The 17,178-nt window shown below is 36.0% G+C and overlaps 1 protein-coding gene across 3 annotated transcripts in view; it reads left to right on the forward strand.

The window, feature by feature from the left end:
• GBE1 (1,4-alpha-glucan branching enzyme 1) overlaps positions 1–17,178 on the forward strand; it is a 171,212-nt gene that overhangs the window by 147,583 nt on the left and 6,451 nt on the right. Inside the window, exons 15-16 of one of the 3 annotated variants that reach the window (XM_074857885.1) lie at positions 11,190–11,309; positions 13,014–13,076. In XM_074857885.1, coding sequence (XP_074713986.1) covers positions 11,190–11,309; positions 13,014–13,076 — 183 coding nt within the window. Of the gene's footprint in view, positions 1–11,189; positions 11,310–12,807; positions 12,979–13,013; positions 13,077–17,178 lie in introns of those variants that run through there. The other 2 variants (XM_074857899.1, XM_074857890.1) reach the window with 2 other exon arrangements.

Consider the following 17,178-nt stretch of genomic DNA (forward strand, 5'->3'; position numbering starts at 1 on the left):
GGTCCCTGTTTAGCCAGGCCGGTCTCCTTCCCCGCCTGCTTGTTTTTTGGCACACGGGAACAGCCTGCTCCTGTGCCTTTAAGACTTCTCTCTTGAAGTATGTCCAGCCTTCCTGGACTCCCATATCCTTCAAGGCAGCCTCCCAAGGGATTTTGTTAATCAGTCCTTTGAACAGGTCAAAGTTTGCCCTCCGGAAGTCTAAGGTGGCAGTTTTACTAACCCCTCTCTTTGTTTCTCCAAGGATTGAAAACTCAATCATCTCATGATCACTGCACCCTAGACGGCCGCCAACCTTTACTTCCCCCACAAGCTCTTCCCTGTTCACAAGAAGCAGGTCCAGGAGGGCACCTTCCCTGGTCGGCAGTTACATTAGCATTAGTGCAGAGAAGATGCAGATCGTCACTGAAACGCTTAACTGAAACCGAGTTTAAAAGCAGAGTAATGTTACAGCAGTTCCTTAGGCATCCTCCGTTTACTGAGTAGTGGTAATGAACTGTATGCATGGTCTTAAGTGACAGCACGTTTGAGGTATTGCAGCATGTGGTGAAAGAGAGTAACTAAAATTGCCTCACTTCTCACAGGTGAGGAGTCCATGTGTAGTATTTGTGATTCTGTTTGTAGCAGCACACCCTAAAAATTCTCTATTCCATTCGTATCTTCTCTGGTTGCAAGATCAAAACACAGAAGTTAGTATGTGGGCGACAGAGATGTTCAGATTTGGATCTACTTTTTTCTGTAGCGTTGGTAACTGTGTAAGCTACTAGCAGTAAACAGGCACTAACTTAATACTATTTCTTGTATTCTTTCTAAGACTGGTAAAAGTGAGACAGTGCTAAAGAGGATAGCATGATTTTCGAAGCATAAAGGAAATTGAGGCTTGTTCTGGTACTTCCATTCAAGAATGATTTGGCTTTATTTTTAGAACAGAAAGTTAAGGGTATCAAGTATTTTATCAACCACATAAGTCCATAAGAAGTCCACTTTATACTTCACCTAACCAGTAGAGATGCAAATTATGTGCATTCATTTCTCTTAGATGTGCTAAGTCTTTCTTGGCTCAGATTTCTAAGCTATTAATCAAGAATAGCTGACTTGAACAGTACGTTGCATTAGGCAAACAAAAAAATCACAAGGTTTTCTTATTGCAGCTCAGTCTTCTAGAGCAGTCAAACATTTATAGTATAGAAACAATTAAGAACTGTTTATAGTATCAGTTTTTAAATGAAACATATCCCAAAATTAATAACTGCTGTTGCCCTCCTATTCTTCTTGCTTTCAGTGTTTTTTCTTTTTCCCTGCCAACATCCATCAGGCTGAGTTTTAGTATCTCTTTTCTTTAAATACGTTGGGGTGTTTTAATGTTGACTAGCTTGCTTTCTAACTTTTGTCTTGCAATTAGAGCCATGAATTTTACGATCCCTTTGGAACTTAAACATGAAGCAGAGTACTTAAAAACAAGAGTTTGTTGTTACTCTGGGTTCTTTTTAAGAAATTGGTGGATTTTAATTGATACTCTGAGGCAGTTACTGAATATGCCTGAAGAGCAAATTGTTATAATACATTGATTAAATTCCTTTTAATAAGAAGTTTATCTGAATGATATTGGGACTTTGAGAAATGTGATGAGCCTTTCACTACCTATGTTTTAGTGGATTAAATTAGTCAAATTAGTGCATGTAGCACTTGTCATTAAATTGTGGATGGCTTTGACGTATCAGTATATTGTAGTAATATGTATCACTAAGTTCTTGTCATATATAGCTTCTCAGGTATGTTAAAAGTTACAGAGCCTCCTGCCTCTCTGGCCTACATTTTCATAGGCAGCCCTCTGTTCTGATCTCATTGAAAATGTCATTCTTCTTTCAGCTGTTCTTTATTTGTGGGCTGTTGGAGTAGCAAACCTTATTGTACTTTTATAAGAGAAATGGTAGTCAGTATGCATTACAGTCTTCCTCGTCCCACTTGGTTTCGAAAGTGTTCTTCTGAACAGTCAGCCAGTCAATAGCTATATGAAGAGTCACAGCCAGCTTGGAGTCAGTTTTTCATTCTGTTTTATACTACAGTCTTCTCTTGACTTATTTTCCTTGACGTTGCATTGCTCCGTTCTGCATCTTGTTCTCCTAAGATGATGTACCCTAGTGTGAGGTATTCAAGGACTGAGACCTTAATTTTATATGCGAGCGTGGAAGTCCATAAATGTTGTTGAGCAATACAAATCACTACTAGCTTGTCTCTGTTTGTACCTTGACATTTCATGTTGTTACATACTGCTGAAGTGCAAGCAGGAAAAAAAATGTGGTGGGGAAAAATGGTTACTTTGTTAGAAATACTTGTATTTTTACATAGCATAACATATCAAAGCATTGCAATGCGAGGGTGAATGAACTATTGCTGGCATGTATTTAGGGTGCACAGACATTTGAAGTTAGAGTTGTCCATAAGCACACAGCTAGATGAGACCTGAGGTATCACAAATATTTGCATCAAAATGCTGCAAAAATATTCTTTTTTAAAAAAGCACTAATTCAGCTTCTCTGACATTTGCAACCTGCACGTAGAGCTTCTAATGAGCAAATAAGGTCACTTGAATGAGTCACTGGTGTGCGATTGCTGAAGGCAAAGACGCTGCTTTGCAGGCTGCTTTGAAGTGCAGTTATGTAACTGTCCCCGCCTGTTGGGGAGGAGGTGGGGGGAGGTATCCAGCACATGGAGACAAAGGGCTTAATTTAGGATCAACCAAATGCCAAATTCTATGAATGTAGTTGATATGCTAAGGTTAATAGGTGTGAATAAGAAATATAGCCTACTAATCTGGGAATGCATCTTCGATCTGCATAGGAAAAGAGACAGGTTTCCAGCAGTATGAGTCTGTGTAACTATTAGAGCAGCATATGCTGTTGCCCAATTTCTGTTTCATTACGTGAAGGAAAAAGGAAAACATTTCTATGCTCATGCTGGAATTTTACTTCATAAATTATGCTCTTTCAGAAGCCTTTTCATGAGAAACAGGCAGCTTGAGCTAACAAATTATTTCTGCCTAATTTGCTTCGGTTTTGAGATAGATGAATAATCAACATCTAGGTCAGCTGTCTCTAGTTTTCTGATTGAAGATAAAATTTTGAATGTTAACAGGGACACCATTCATAAGTTTACATTTTTATTTTTTTTTTAATATTGATGAGACCTTTCTGTGGGGTAGTGGTTGATTCCAAGGCCTGTCTGCAGTAAACATTCAACACGGAAACCTTCTTTCCTCTATTCAAAAGGAACATGACTGAAAGGAAGAAGGATCAGGAAAGAGCCTTAAAGATTTCAGAAATAACTCCTTTCCCTTCCATAACATCCCATGCTGATTTTTGTTAAACAATTTTTCTGAAATGCTGGAAGTCTCATTAAAATTAAGCTGTATGTATATATCCCTCTCTTTTTGTTTTTTAACAAGGCTTGTTATCTTGGCATAAAAGTAAATCAGCATTTTACGTTCATGATTACCAACCGATATGGATTTGCATATCTCTAAATTTACATTTGGTTTAAGCAAAAAGCATCTGTATTTGGTTGAAGCAAAAACGTACAGTACCCAACTTCCTCCTCAGTACTGTGCTATGAGCTGAGTGCTAAATGGCTTCAACTGTTTTCTAAATATCTTGAGCTGAAGTTCATTAGGCCAAGGTGTTTAAGAAAATTCATCCAGATATGCTTTTTCTCAATTGTAGGTCAACATTGCAGTCTTCTCCAAAATTAGGAGTGTGTGGAGAGCAGCAACCAGAGGTACCCTTCATCTTGAAATTAATTATGCTAGTTTTTTCAGTGAAATTCAAGAAAAATTAAAAACAAAAGGGCCTAACCACTTCAGGCTCTTTACGGTCCTCCTTGCAGCTGTGCTTTCCTTCATCTTCCTTGTTCTTATGGTGTATTTAATGACTGAGGCTTCTTTCTAGCATATGAAGTGAATGAAAAGTTCATTAATTAGCCATATTGATCTGTGGCTATATTTCTTGTTCTGTGTGCATATTAATAATTCATAAATTATGCTTGTGCCCACAGCTTGTTTTTTACAAAATTGATTTCTTTGAGAAATTGCTGGTCTTTGATATCCTTTCCCTTTCTTTCGATCCATCTTGAGAATAACAATTGTCAGTCATACAGCTGTTGGTGTGCCTGGCTTTTCTTTTTCTTGTTTTGTTTCTTGTCTTCACTTGTTGCCAGGATCTATTCTTTTATTTTACAGGTTGTATTTTGTTAATAAAAATTGCTGCCAGGACAGCTTACCTGTTCTTGCTTTCTGTAGGGTGAATATATTTCTTTGGCCCTGGCTCATTACTGTTGCCTTTGACTTCTCAAACCAGCTAATGTCTTTGTACATGAAAGTTGTACGACATCTTCATTGCCATCCTGGTGACTTCTCCGTCTGGACACTTTTGAAAAACAGGCAATGAATAGCATTATCTAGCAAGTATCTTTTGCTGTTGCAAAAATGTAGATTATGGTGCGGGTAAATCCAATCTAAAATCTGAATTGGATCCAGTGAGGATGGGGATTATTGCAATCTTGGTACTTCTTTCCTAGCTACAGGTCTAATAGCAAAGATCTTGCCTTTCCTAAGAGAAAGTTGTCCACAGTGCTGATGTCAAGCAAGTGTTGGAACAGGTTGTCCAGAGAGGTTGTGCAGGCTCCATCCTTGGATGTTCTCAAGAGCTTACTGGATAAAGCCCTGAGCAATCTGGTCTGACCCTGCAGCTGACTTCAGAGCTTCCTTCCAGCCTGAGTCATTGTTGCTCCCATCCCTATGATCCCGTCCTATGACTTGTGATCCTTGACTTTTATCCTTCAGACTTGCTTATGATACTGCCCTACCCTTCTGTGGGTAAACTCCTGTGGTAAGTGAAGGTCACCTTTCTTGCCTAGGTGAGCATTCTCTCTTATTAACTTGCAATTTTTTAGCAGCGGCTTTCTTAAATAGCAGTTTTTCACAGCTTTTTGTGTTATTTCTATCAGAAAAGTTCTTAAAGATGAGTAAATGTTAAACAAAACCCCAAACCAACAACACCCCCCACCTCCCCAAAAAAACCACCTCCACACCCACAAAAAACTGGCTCTGAACCATGAACCAAAGCATGGTAAGGATTGATGAGGAGAATTACTCCAAAAATGCACTCCCAAGGCCATCTTAAACATTAAGGTAGACACAGCTTCTGATTCCCCTAGTCTCTCACACTGAACACGAGAATCCAGTGAATGCATGGAGCAGAGGTAAGTTCAGTATGTGCTTTCTTTCTGGCTGGCACCTGTACCACTAAAGGTAAGCATCAGTTCCATGACCCTGACTCTCCACTCCCAGTTCCATGTTTATGTCTAAGCATACAAGAGGTAAGTCACTTATGGTCAACAAAATGGCACTTTTAAAGCATTGTACTTGACTTTTTCATACCTTGTATCTCTAATTCTGTGTGGAGACAGTTTCAGTTTTGAAGAAAGATGGTGAAATAACTCATTCTATGAGAATGGAATTAATTTGATTTTGTTTTTTTCTTAGAATAACCCTGAGTTGCATCTTCAGGGTGAACAGAGCCCTACCTAGGAAATATACTAAGTTCTCAAAGAGAAACCAGGGAGGATTTCTCTTCTGTCTCCTGAGATAGGTCCACCTAGAGAAAATTAGCAGATATCTTATATATCTTAATCTGAGGTTGTACCCCAAAAAAAGGAAAAATGTGCCAAAATAAAGAAAAAATGTAATTTCAGATAATATGTATTCTGCTGGTGTACTTAAGGACACTTGTACTTCTGATGGTGAGTGATAACTATGAAAGCTTCAATTAAAATGTGAAACCTACATCTGTGAACTTGATATTTTGCTTTGTGTAGTTCCAATTTTGAATTGCTGAATTACTGAAAAAAACAGAAGCTACTTTTGTGTTTGATTTTTCTAAATATTAGTAGTACAAGGAAATCTTGGTGTGTTAATGATAGGTTTCTAATCCACACTTCATAAGGGTTAGTCCTTAGTAATTTGTAGTCTTGTACACTGCTGACTTTGAGTGACTTTTTTTAATGAGCAACGTTGGAAAGACTTGTATATTCGGCGCTTAAATGCTGGTGCGAGTTATTCTACATTGCTTTGCCAGTTTATTCAACCTGACCTCTTGAGAATCCATTTATTACAATATTGGAGATCATTTGATGTAGACTGCTTGTCTGCTAGTTGCTAAAACAAGACTAAGGAGAAATGCTGGTACAATATTTGAAAGCTGGCCTTTGATTTTCATCCAAGATGAGCAAAAATATTTTCCAAGAGTTTGAGGGCTGGATTTGTCAAAATGCATCCAACACATAAAAGACTTTATTTAGAAGTTTTTTATCTTATGCCATCACTGTACATGTAGCTAATAAACTAACCATGCTAAGAAGCCATTTAACACACTCAGATGGAGTCAGCCTTGGTTTGGCCACTACAGTGGCCAATACTTTAACATTAAAATTATAGTGACTGGTTGCTCCAGCATTTTATTTGCAAGTTCTACTGTCACCACTACTTCTTAATGTTTTTGCAAGAGGTAAAATCTGAAAATGTGCTGCTTTCACCAGTGTATATAAATTTTTAACTTCTAGAAGGTATATAGAACATCTAGGCAGACATGTTGATTTAGAAACTTCTTAGTCCAAATTTAAATTTGGAATTTTTTTCTGCATTTGGGGGTTTATTTCTTAAGTCTTCATTGAAAGGTGCTTGAACTGTTTTAATTCAGTGTCTTGTTTCAATAATAAATTATCAGCACTTTCATACTATAAGGCACTGTTAATGATTGAAGGGAAAAAAAAAATTCTTTTAGTCTACTATTTTAAAACTTGTGTTTGAAAGAAGAAAGCCTTCCTGTAATGTCTGTTTCTGAATTAGAGTGCCAGGTTAAAATTGATATAGAAACACTTTAACTTTTTCCCTAAGAGATTTTATTTCATTTCTCCGTTGTTAAAAAGCTCTCTTTTTCTATAATGCATAGTAGAAGATCTCATGTGGAGAGTACAAACTGACTGTTGTTACAGGAATACTGGAGCCTCTTTTTCTTCAAAAATCCATAACAATGAATTTTGGGCTGGAGTGGAGAGAGATTTTTTTTTTTTTTTTTTTTTCCCTCTGTATTCTTACATGGTGTGTCAGGTGCCCTAGTTAAATATCTCTTGCTTTTTGTACAGCTTTTACTAATGTATTTTGAACAATAAACATATGAAACTATCTGAGATACAGGCTTCTTAAGAAGAGATAGTCTTGTATGCTGTGTGCAACTATGACAGCATATATACTGTAGCTACTTCTGTAAAGGATTTCCCTTAGGAAATACTGAAAAAGGCTTTATGGGAAAGTTGTTTGGTTTATACAAACAAACAAAACACTTACAAAGCTTTCTTTGCACACCCTAAACAAAGCATCCAAGGTTGCCTTTAGCCATTACTTTTAATCCATGTAGATGTAATGAGAACAAGAAAATTTAATCTTGTCATGTGGTTATAATTTCCAGCTGGATTAGGCATGGGACCATGCCAGTGTTACTGTCATGCCACTATAATGGGTTCAGGACAGCCAACTGATCCCAATGCTGTTTAAAGGATCAAAAGCTCTTCAAAAGCCTTCCCATGTCTTCTGTTGTCCATACACTTCTTTCTAGTTTAAATTCACTTTCTGAAAGTTTCTATATACAGACAGAAATTAAGTGTTTCAGCACAGCTTTTGATCCTTTTTGGTCTGTACTTTTATCTTTGTCCCATCTATATTGCCAGAACCATATTCTTTTGCTTTTACCCAAGAGATGGTAGCAAGGGGTAAAAATGAAATCTTTATTAGGTATTCTTTTGTATATCGAGAAGTGCAGTGAGAAAATGGGAGCTGATATACATACGAGTTAAAGATAAAATAAATATTGACATACACACCCATGCTGTAGTTGCATGCCTGGAAAGCACCAGAGAACCAGAAGTATGAATGCTTAAACATTCCATCGTACAATAAAATCAAAACTATAGCAGTTCCTAATCCTAATTTTAAAACAGATTATGAAAGGGTGAAGATGAACCCATCAGGATCACCTACAGTCTTTTTGTATATGTTTGGTTACCCTTCCTTACATGTTCAGTCTTGCTCAGTTGTGTCCAGACTTTCTGATTTGATGGGTAACCTGTCACATAGGTAATCTCTGTAGTAGGGCTGTCATATACAATACAGAGGACCCAATGTACTTCATATTATTTGAATGCGTTTGATTTGTGATAGATGTTTATGTGAGTCAAACCAGACCATACAGAAAAAAGTAGTTTCTTTATAAATACTCAGTAAGCCTTACATTGTTCTACAACTGGTCAGTTGAAATTCTCATCTGCTCTTCTGCAGAGCTTTTAATTATGCTGGGCCATCACCCCCACAAATAGCACTTGGATTCTTTTATCAATAGTAAGGGTTGAGGAACAAAATACAAATTATCCTATTTTATGATTTGCATTTACTTAGTGGTGTTTTATGTGTCATTAATCATGCATAAGAATAAATTAAAAAATTGTGTTAAAATATGTATTTCAAAACATCATAAAAGCATAGTAATTCAGTAATTAATGTGGTAGATAATGACATCCTTTCCATTTCCAGCTCTATCTGTACAAGAGTTCATTGCTTTAGCTACTCTCCTCCACTGCAGTGGTTAGGAAATTTAATCAGAGCATCAAACTGAACAGAAATCAAGCTTTTTTTTTCAGAGTACAGGTTAATATTTCCAGCACTCTGTTGCTGAAACAAAAGAGATCCCACTGCAAAAGAAAATACTTCTATTATGTGCTTAATTAAAATGCACAACTGTTGTATAACGTTTTGGTGAAAGTAATCTTCAAAAACCTAGATGCTTGTAAAATTCTGAAATGTGAAAAGTGGCTTTTCTGTGAGGTTTAAATTGGAAGGCAAATGAGCATGTTTACCAAACTACTTATTTTTCCCTGAGAAATAACTTCCTTGTGAAAATCTTAAAATTCTTTTTGATCCCATTATTCAGGATCTGGTTAACAGTATTTATGCCAAATATGCTATGTTGCAAGGAATGGAGAGTCAGTGGTGATAACTTTGTGTGGCTAGAGAGCACTGCTAGACATAATTTATAATCTGGATTAAGGAAATGGGATAAATTGGTTTAAAATTATCTTAGCTGTAACAATTGTATTTGTTGTAAAGAGTTTTAAAGGAATCATTAGAGATGTCAAGGGCTTTCAGCAACACCGATAAATTATTAAATTTAATATACAGTGTAGATCACAGAAGCAAAGACTGAAATGCTTGAGGGACACATGCCCCTGCCATGGTAATAAAATATACAGTGGAATAGTAGCAGCCATTGCTGATGCTGGGTTTGAAAGGGAACTGGAGAGAGCAACTAGAAGTTGTAGTTTGTATTTTTGTATGTTGTACATGAAAACAAATGATTGGTAATTTGAATGTATTTATAAAATAAAGGGGGGGGGGGGAGGTGTGTATGTAGTGCACATATAAGGCATTAAGGACTAAATCTGGCAAAGTATAGTTTATCTAACTTTTTTTTAAAAAAAAAAAAGGTAACAAACACAAAGATTTTGCCAGAGAATGTGGTGATCTGCTATTTCTCCCTTTGGGCACCTGCCCTCTAGAAGTCAAAACTAACTTGGCGGTTCTGGTCCTTTCTCTAATTTAGCTGCAAATACTTGCGGGGAAGGGACTACTTAACATTACTGATTTGGTAGCTTGACAGCTACCAAATTTGATTGACAGGTTTGCTTTTTTCTGCATGTGCATCTATTTTTCTTTGCCTTCTGTCAGCAAAACCTGTGCAATCTTCTCAACTGAAATATCTGAGAGTAAATTTGCAGTTACTTTTACTTCAGGCTACTTTTACTGTTATGTCATGCTTCAGTCTTTCTTGTTGCTAGAGATTTAAATCTGTAAGACTGGCAGTTGGGAAATTTCCTAAACTCATCTGATAGAGAGTAGTGTAAAAAGACTTAAATAAAAACAGTTCTGTTAATATGAAAATCCCTGGATTTTTGAGCAGGCCCATTTTCAAAAGGTTGAGCAAACACAGAAGCCCAAGAGCAGTTTAAGAACCACTGATTTGAAAGAGTGTTGCCTCGCTCTTCCCTAATCCTGTTAAATACAAACTCTAGCAAATTAAGATTCTGCCATGGTTTAAAATTAAGGAAGCAGACTGTGGATTATAGAGCACTATTATTTCCCTCTCTGTTTTGGTAGTGGGGATTGAAAATTGAGGCTTTCTGTTGTAACTTCAGGAGGGAAAATGATGTTTTAATTATGTCCAAACAAGAAATTCAAAGGTAGTGAAGTAATCATAAAATTAAAACATTCTATTTCTTGTTGTCCCAAATAAGAAGAAATTGGCTTTTGAATATGCGTTAGCTCTTTATTTCCCCATTTAATTCCTTACATTTTCTGATTTTCTTCTTTCAACTTTATCTTTTATATTTTGCTAAATCTGTTTGAATCCTTTTAAGTATCTGTACAGGTATTCCAAGTCATTACACTTTGTTAAATAACTCACCACATTTTAACAACTGCAGTCAGAATGTTTGTCTCTTAAAAGGATTCTGTCTCTTCTATTAAATACAAGCCTTCTTTTGTTCCTCTGTGCTATAATAATTCAAACTCTTTTCTGAAAAACTCTCAGAGGAGTTGTGGGGTTTTCTTCTGTAAAATTACATGCTTTTCTCATTAACACTTGATCACATTCTGACAGACTGTAAAGTATCGCTAAACACCGATTGATTTTGATGGTCACAATTATGTAACTTCTTAAATGCAATTCAAATCCACTCATTTAGTTTAGTGCTACAGTTTTAGTCTAGCTCATCACAAAGTGCTGTGCATATCTACTGTAATGCTATAAATTTATCATTCATGGAAGATTCCAGAAGAGACTGGAAGGTACTTTCTTTACTAGGAGTCACTGTGCTAAGATGAAATTTTCAAGACAAAAATGTCATACAGCTTCTATATGTTCTTCATATTTTTCCACTCTTAATTTTTCCTTAGATTTTTTTAATTATTATTATTTTTGCTTTATATTGAGTATATTAGAATGAATTATGTTGCAGCAGTTCTAAGTTTTTTGCTTTGATTTATTTCCCGTTTAACAGTAATTTGGCATAGTTCCTTAATAGTCATTTTTAAGTATGAAATTCTTCTGGATTCTGATGCTGCAGAATATGGAGGGCATCAAAGGCTGGACCACAGTACAGAGTACTTCTCTGAAGAATATCCTCACAATTATCGACCTAATTCACTTATGGTAAGTAAGATATTTTTTTTTCATTCTACTTTCATCTGAATTACTTCTAAAATTCTTTGGACAAATATGGAGTCTATTCTGGGAGTATTTGGGGGAAGGTTAATTTACTTTCTAAAATTAGCCTTTGGATGAGTACAGTAGAGAAGACAATGATTTGATTATGACTTACAATGTTAACTGATTTTTCTCTTTTCATACTGCATTTAAATTTGCATGCACTCTTACAGAGTCTGGCACACAACATTCCTTGCCAACATGCATGAAGACTTTCTAATGTGCTTCTGAATTGTCATTTTTAGTACCATTTGCTTTATTTTCATGTCCGAAAACCTCCCATCTTCATGCTTGCTTTGTGATTTAAAGCTCTGTAGAAACTGAATCTTGCATTGCTTTCTTAAAATCATTTGCTTAACTCCACAAACATGAATTAGAGCAAATCATGTGTTTGCCAACTGGCTTTCTTCTCAGTTTACAGAAAAACTTTGCAAAACGGAACAGACCTTCTCTGTTCACATTAAGAATTTCAAGACTTTACAGTCCTAAAGTGATATGAATAATGGATAAAGACTTTCCCACAAATCATTTCAGATGAAGTGGGAGGCATATCCTTGCATACAATTTCTGTTAGCTGAGATGGTGGCTAATAAAAATTCTACCTTTCTTAATTACTCTTGAAATCATAATCACTTACCACAATTAACAATTTTAAAATGTCTTTTTTCCCATTCTTTATGTATGTACTCACTTATGTATATGTGTGTATATGTTCACAAGCACAACAGAATAAGATTCAAAAAAGGCCATGAATTAAGGCAGACTTCACTGAAAAAGTTCTGAGAATGCTTATATTGCTGATTAGATTTTCATATCTAAAACATACACATGGGTGAGGAGGTGTGTATCTCTCTGCATAGGTATATTTATACAAATAAACACCTGTAAATAAGTTATGTTTGTAAACTTAACAGGCTACAAAAATGGAGTATCTGCACTGATTTGTGTGGGCCACTCCTCTTCCATCACAGAATGGAGATACCAATTTCTAGTCTCTCATCTTAACATCTCTCATGAGATCTGAGCTCCTGAGAATTATTGTCACTTTTAATCTCTCTCCCTCTTTCTCTCACACTCACCCTATTTCATTGTACTCAGGGTATTGGCATTTCTCTTGTTTTAAAATAGTTTCATTACATGAAAGAATTCTTGTGCTTTCATCATGCTTGACATAAAGGATCTTGGGAACACTTTCTTTTTTAAAATATCTGTATGTGACAGTAGTGTGGGTAAGTATCTATGCTTATTTGCACACAAAGAAACTAAGGCTCTAAGATGTCATTCCTGAAGGTTATGTAGCAAATTAATGCTTCCAGAATTCTTGCTTTGTGTGTCCAATTCAAATACCTTGCTTTGGTGATTGGAGAGTGTCTTAATTATCTACCACTAACTTAACTTATGCAAGCCAATTAACTGTAATTTGGAATGTGTATTTCACATTTAGACTCTTAGATGGTGAGTGCAAGTCATTCAAGACAGAAAAAAATGCGACAAAATGTGAAGATGCAATTTGCTAGAAGCATGTGGAAGATAAGGCATGTGACAAGCAAAGCAGCAAATGCACTTTTGCAGCATAAACTGTGGCATGGCAATGGGTCAGAAAGAAACCCAGCAGCGTGGGTCACGTTAACTTTCTTTTATGTCCTTCAGCAATCCAATTCACAGACCACCTTCAGCCAACACCCCAGAAGATGCCTCAGGCACCACATAGAGGTAAAATGCTAGTAAAAGGACACCAAGTAAAAGTAATTGGGGAAAAAGATCTGGAAAACCTGACTAAATTCAGCAAGATAGATCTCCAAGTGAGAAAGAACAGAAGTTACAGTAGATACCTCCAGCTGCTATTTTACAATAAAACAGCAATGTTTTGTTTTAAATAGCAATTTGCACCCCAGTTCTTGAGTAATCAGTCATCCTTGGGAGTTGCTTTAGTTTTAGTTGCAGTTTCTAAAGTCAAAGTAGAAGTGTCCCCCTCAAATTTCTTTTCAAAAAACGTATGATGCCACCCCGATAAACTCAAAGGTTCTTTTCCTGCTGTTTAACAGTTATCTTACTCTCTTTACATAATGCGTGACACTTACATTTCTTGTTTCAAAAATTTTAGTTGCTTCTCCACAAACTTCAAATAAATATTTTTTTAATGACAGACGCACCTCCTTAAGGTGTGCAAGTAAGCATTGTCAGCAAAACATGCCCAGAGGACTGTGACAAAATTAAATCACATGCAATAATTCTGCTACTTGAGTCAAGCTTAAATAGCGCACAAATGTGTTACAAAAATAGAAGATTAGATGTGACATGATTCATTCTAGAAACATCACCTAATAAAAGAAATATTCAAAGTGACAATGCAAAATGAGAAGAAGGGTGATACGAAATTCCTGGAGCAAAGAACCCTGGATGAAGAGGAAGCTTTGTAAGCACTGCTAGGCATTTCCTGTAAAATTTTGTTGATGAACAGATGATGATTCCAGTTTGTTGTTTGTGCTGTAAAGGGTCAGATTTCAAAATCATCAGACACACCTTGAAAACTCCATAGAAAAATGCACAAAAAATGTCCTTTGTAATATGACTGATTTAAATAATTATTATAATCTAATTTTTCCGTTTCATTGCTTGCTCTGTTCTGGATTGTTAATAAATATATGAAATGTACATAACTTTCCACTTAATCAAACTTGCTAATAACAAACTGTTAACCACTTTGTCATTGTAAAAATAGACTCTTTTTACCACAGATTTATTTCTGTTAAAGTCTCCACTGTGGTATTCTCCCAATAGTCTTTTTTGAGGTATGTTTTGTAGAACTTGTGTGCTTTTTCAATGCTTCTATAAACTTTTAGTTTTGCTTACGTTTTATCATCTCTTTGCAAGATGAAATCTAAGTGCTGCACACACATTTCAACTCTTGTCTGATCCTAGTGCCCCTCTATGTATGAAGTAATTTGTTGATACCTTGATTGTTGTATTTGGATGTGAAACTTAGATTTGGAGGGGCAGGGAGAAAAAGAACCATTTTTAATAACACTCATCACTCTAAATTTTTCTCAGTCTTTTCTAAGGCATCCAACTTGACTAAATTTTACTGTAAAGTGGAACAAGGTATCAGTGTGTGTCCTATAACTTTAATATTTTTGTATCACACCAAAAGCTAGGATTTATATGAAAACAGTGGGGTTTATACTTTAATACTTCATGCACCAACAGAACTGAGTAATAAGCAGGCTAAATGGAATATTGCAGAGTATTTTGTGTTATTGGCAAAGTAGTATGCAGTTTATTGAGAAATGTAATTGTTTAACATATTTCAGCTTTTATAGATTTATTTTTTCTGTAGTTCTTTCCAGTTAGTTAAAAAATAGATAGGTGTCAAAGTATTCCTTTCCCCCTTCCCCAGTACTTTTTTCTGATTCTCTATTTTTGTCATCCACTGATATTATCTTTTCACATTAAATGAAACTGAAATTATATAGTTTATTTTAAGAATATCCTTGTTGCTAGGTTGGGTTTTTAACCTTGACCTTAATGTATACTATTCAGTGTTAAAGTGCAACTTCCTGCTTCCTTGAGTCTGTTGACAAAATACTCACATAGACTGAAATGATCTAAAAGCTTTTAGTGACCTTAGCTTTGAAAATATTCATTTGAATAACTTCATGATAAGGATTTATGTATTGAATTTTAAGGGACTGATGTAGTCTTTAACTGTTTTCTCCCCTGACATGCACAGATATACAGAGTATGTGAAAGAATGTTTGTAGTTAGAAAATTAACTGTTTTAACTGGGGGAATCAGCAAGACTTTAATACCAGCAAGGTCTTTTATTATTTTTCCTCTTGATGATTAAGACTTAATTTTCTTGTATTTATTGATCATTTGACTTCTTAAAACCACAAGCGAGTGTAATGATTTGAGATTTATTCTGTTGGTCATTTTCTTTCATCCTATCTTATTTTTAGTCTACTTGTTTGTGCTTGCTAGGCATTTTTGTTGTCTTTTTAAAGTACTCTTTCTTAACCTGAAAAAAGAGTGCAGAAGATAATAGAGAAATTTTGGGATAAAGCCTGTGCAGTATATGGACTTTTTTTGCATAAACGAAGCAAGAGTGCTTGTTCATGCTGTACAGCTGTAAATTGAAGAACAATTTGGAAGGCAGAACTTCACGTTATTTTAAGCATACCTTCTTTGTCATATGCAATATCTAGCAAAATGAAACCTAAATGTCTGAGGTTTTGTATAAGAAATTATAGTCAGAAAGTAAAAGCTATCGTGTATTTTATTCATTGATGGTTAATTATATTCTCAGAATAGTGTCAGTGTCTGACAATTAGTAGTGATAGAGAGACATGAGATTGTCTAAAGCCCTCATTTTAATTAAAAGTTTGGGATAATGTTGGCACAGACTCTTGTGACATTGCCTTCTGCATCTGCCAGCTGCAATATGCGGTATCAAATATTTTTCTGCAGTGCCTGATCTAGCTCTGAGTTCTAGTAATTCTCCCATCTGTTGTAAAATGACCTTGAAATGATTTTTAGGACTTGGTGTTTTCCAACCCTGAATGTGGGATGAAGAGTAGTTCATTGCAGTTCCAGCCAATTTCAATTGTGCTTGCACCTGGTACTGAATCTAGTCTGACAGATCTGAAATTAGCAGTTGTCATTTGGAGAACTTCTTGTTTGTTGGTTTTTAGATACTTTTGGAGATTGTTGTGTATTGCAGTTCTCTCCCAAAATATGTAAGGTGAGATTTCTGCTTATAGCTGCTGTTGTTCGCAAGTGCTTCCTGTATTTGGTACTCCTGTGTTCTTAGCTTTTCTAATTTCTTGTTTCTTGAAATGATCTGGATATTTACAGGGAAAAAAAGTATAAGGAATAAGCATTTTTATGGCTGAAAAGTCTCTTATCTTCCTGGCAAGTAGCAGTAGTAGTTTTTTCCCTTTTTGTGAGATAGCCTACACGAATGAACTATGATCTTGATATAACACCATGTATGTTGGTGGAAAACAGGTTGATTGTAAAAAATGGGGGTTTGTCTCTGTATTAGAATGGCTATACTATTTCAGTGCCAGAAGCCTTGATCTGTGTGAGATTTCTCTAGTTTGAAACTGTGTAACTGCCTCACAGTTCAAATGGACATGCAGTATAAAAAGGTCAGAGGTGATAGCAGAAGCCAGTTTTGTATGTATTTGACTTATAAACAACATTCCTATCCTCCATCACCCTCTCTGTTAGCACATCTGCCTGTGAAGTCAACCACAATTACCCACTTCATTCCTGCTGAGTACTCCACTGAGAATAAAAAGACTCTCAATGATAGTTTGATGACTAAACGCTTAAACATTAACTTTGTCAAAAACTTTTATTTACAGCTGAGTCACCCTAACTCTGTCCCAAACAGATCTGATGTTTTCCCTTCCCTATATTCCACCTCCCCATCAGAAAAGGCCTCATGAGCCTTCCTATGTGTGGATTTAGATGTCTTCACGGTTTCCTAAAATAGTGGAGTTTGTATGACGCCTTAGAGGAGCTGAGGTGATAAGTAAGCAATTGGTGTAGAAAGCAGGGGGCCAATTCATTGAGGCAGCTAAAGTCCTGAGTAACCTGGTCTGACCTCATAGCTGACCCTGCTTTCAGCAGGGAGTTTGGGCCTCCTGAGGCCCTTTCCAACATGGATGAGCCTGGTGAAGAGGAAAGAGCTGAGAAGGGCTTTTAAGATGAACACAGAAAGCTTGAAACAGAAGAGAGATTCAGAGGACGATTTGACTGAATGATAGTCCAGACACTGGTTAGCTATGAATGTATTCTCTTCAGTATT

This window comes from Strix uralensis, chromosome 2 (assembly GCF_047716275.1).
Source record: "Strix uralensis isolate ZFMK-TIS-50842 chromosome 2, bStrUra1, whole genome shotgun sequence".
Taxonomy (NCBI): domain Eukaryota; kingdom Metazoa; phylum Chordata; class Aves; order Strigiformes; family Strigidae; genus Strix; species Strix uralensis.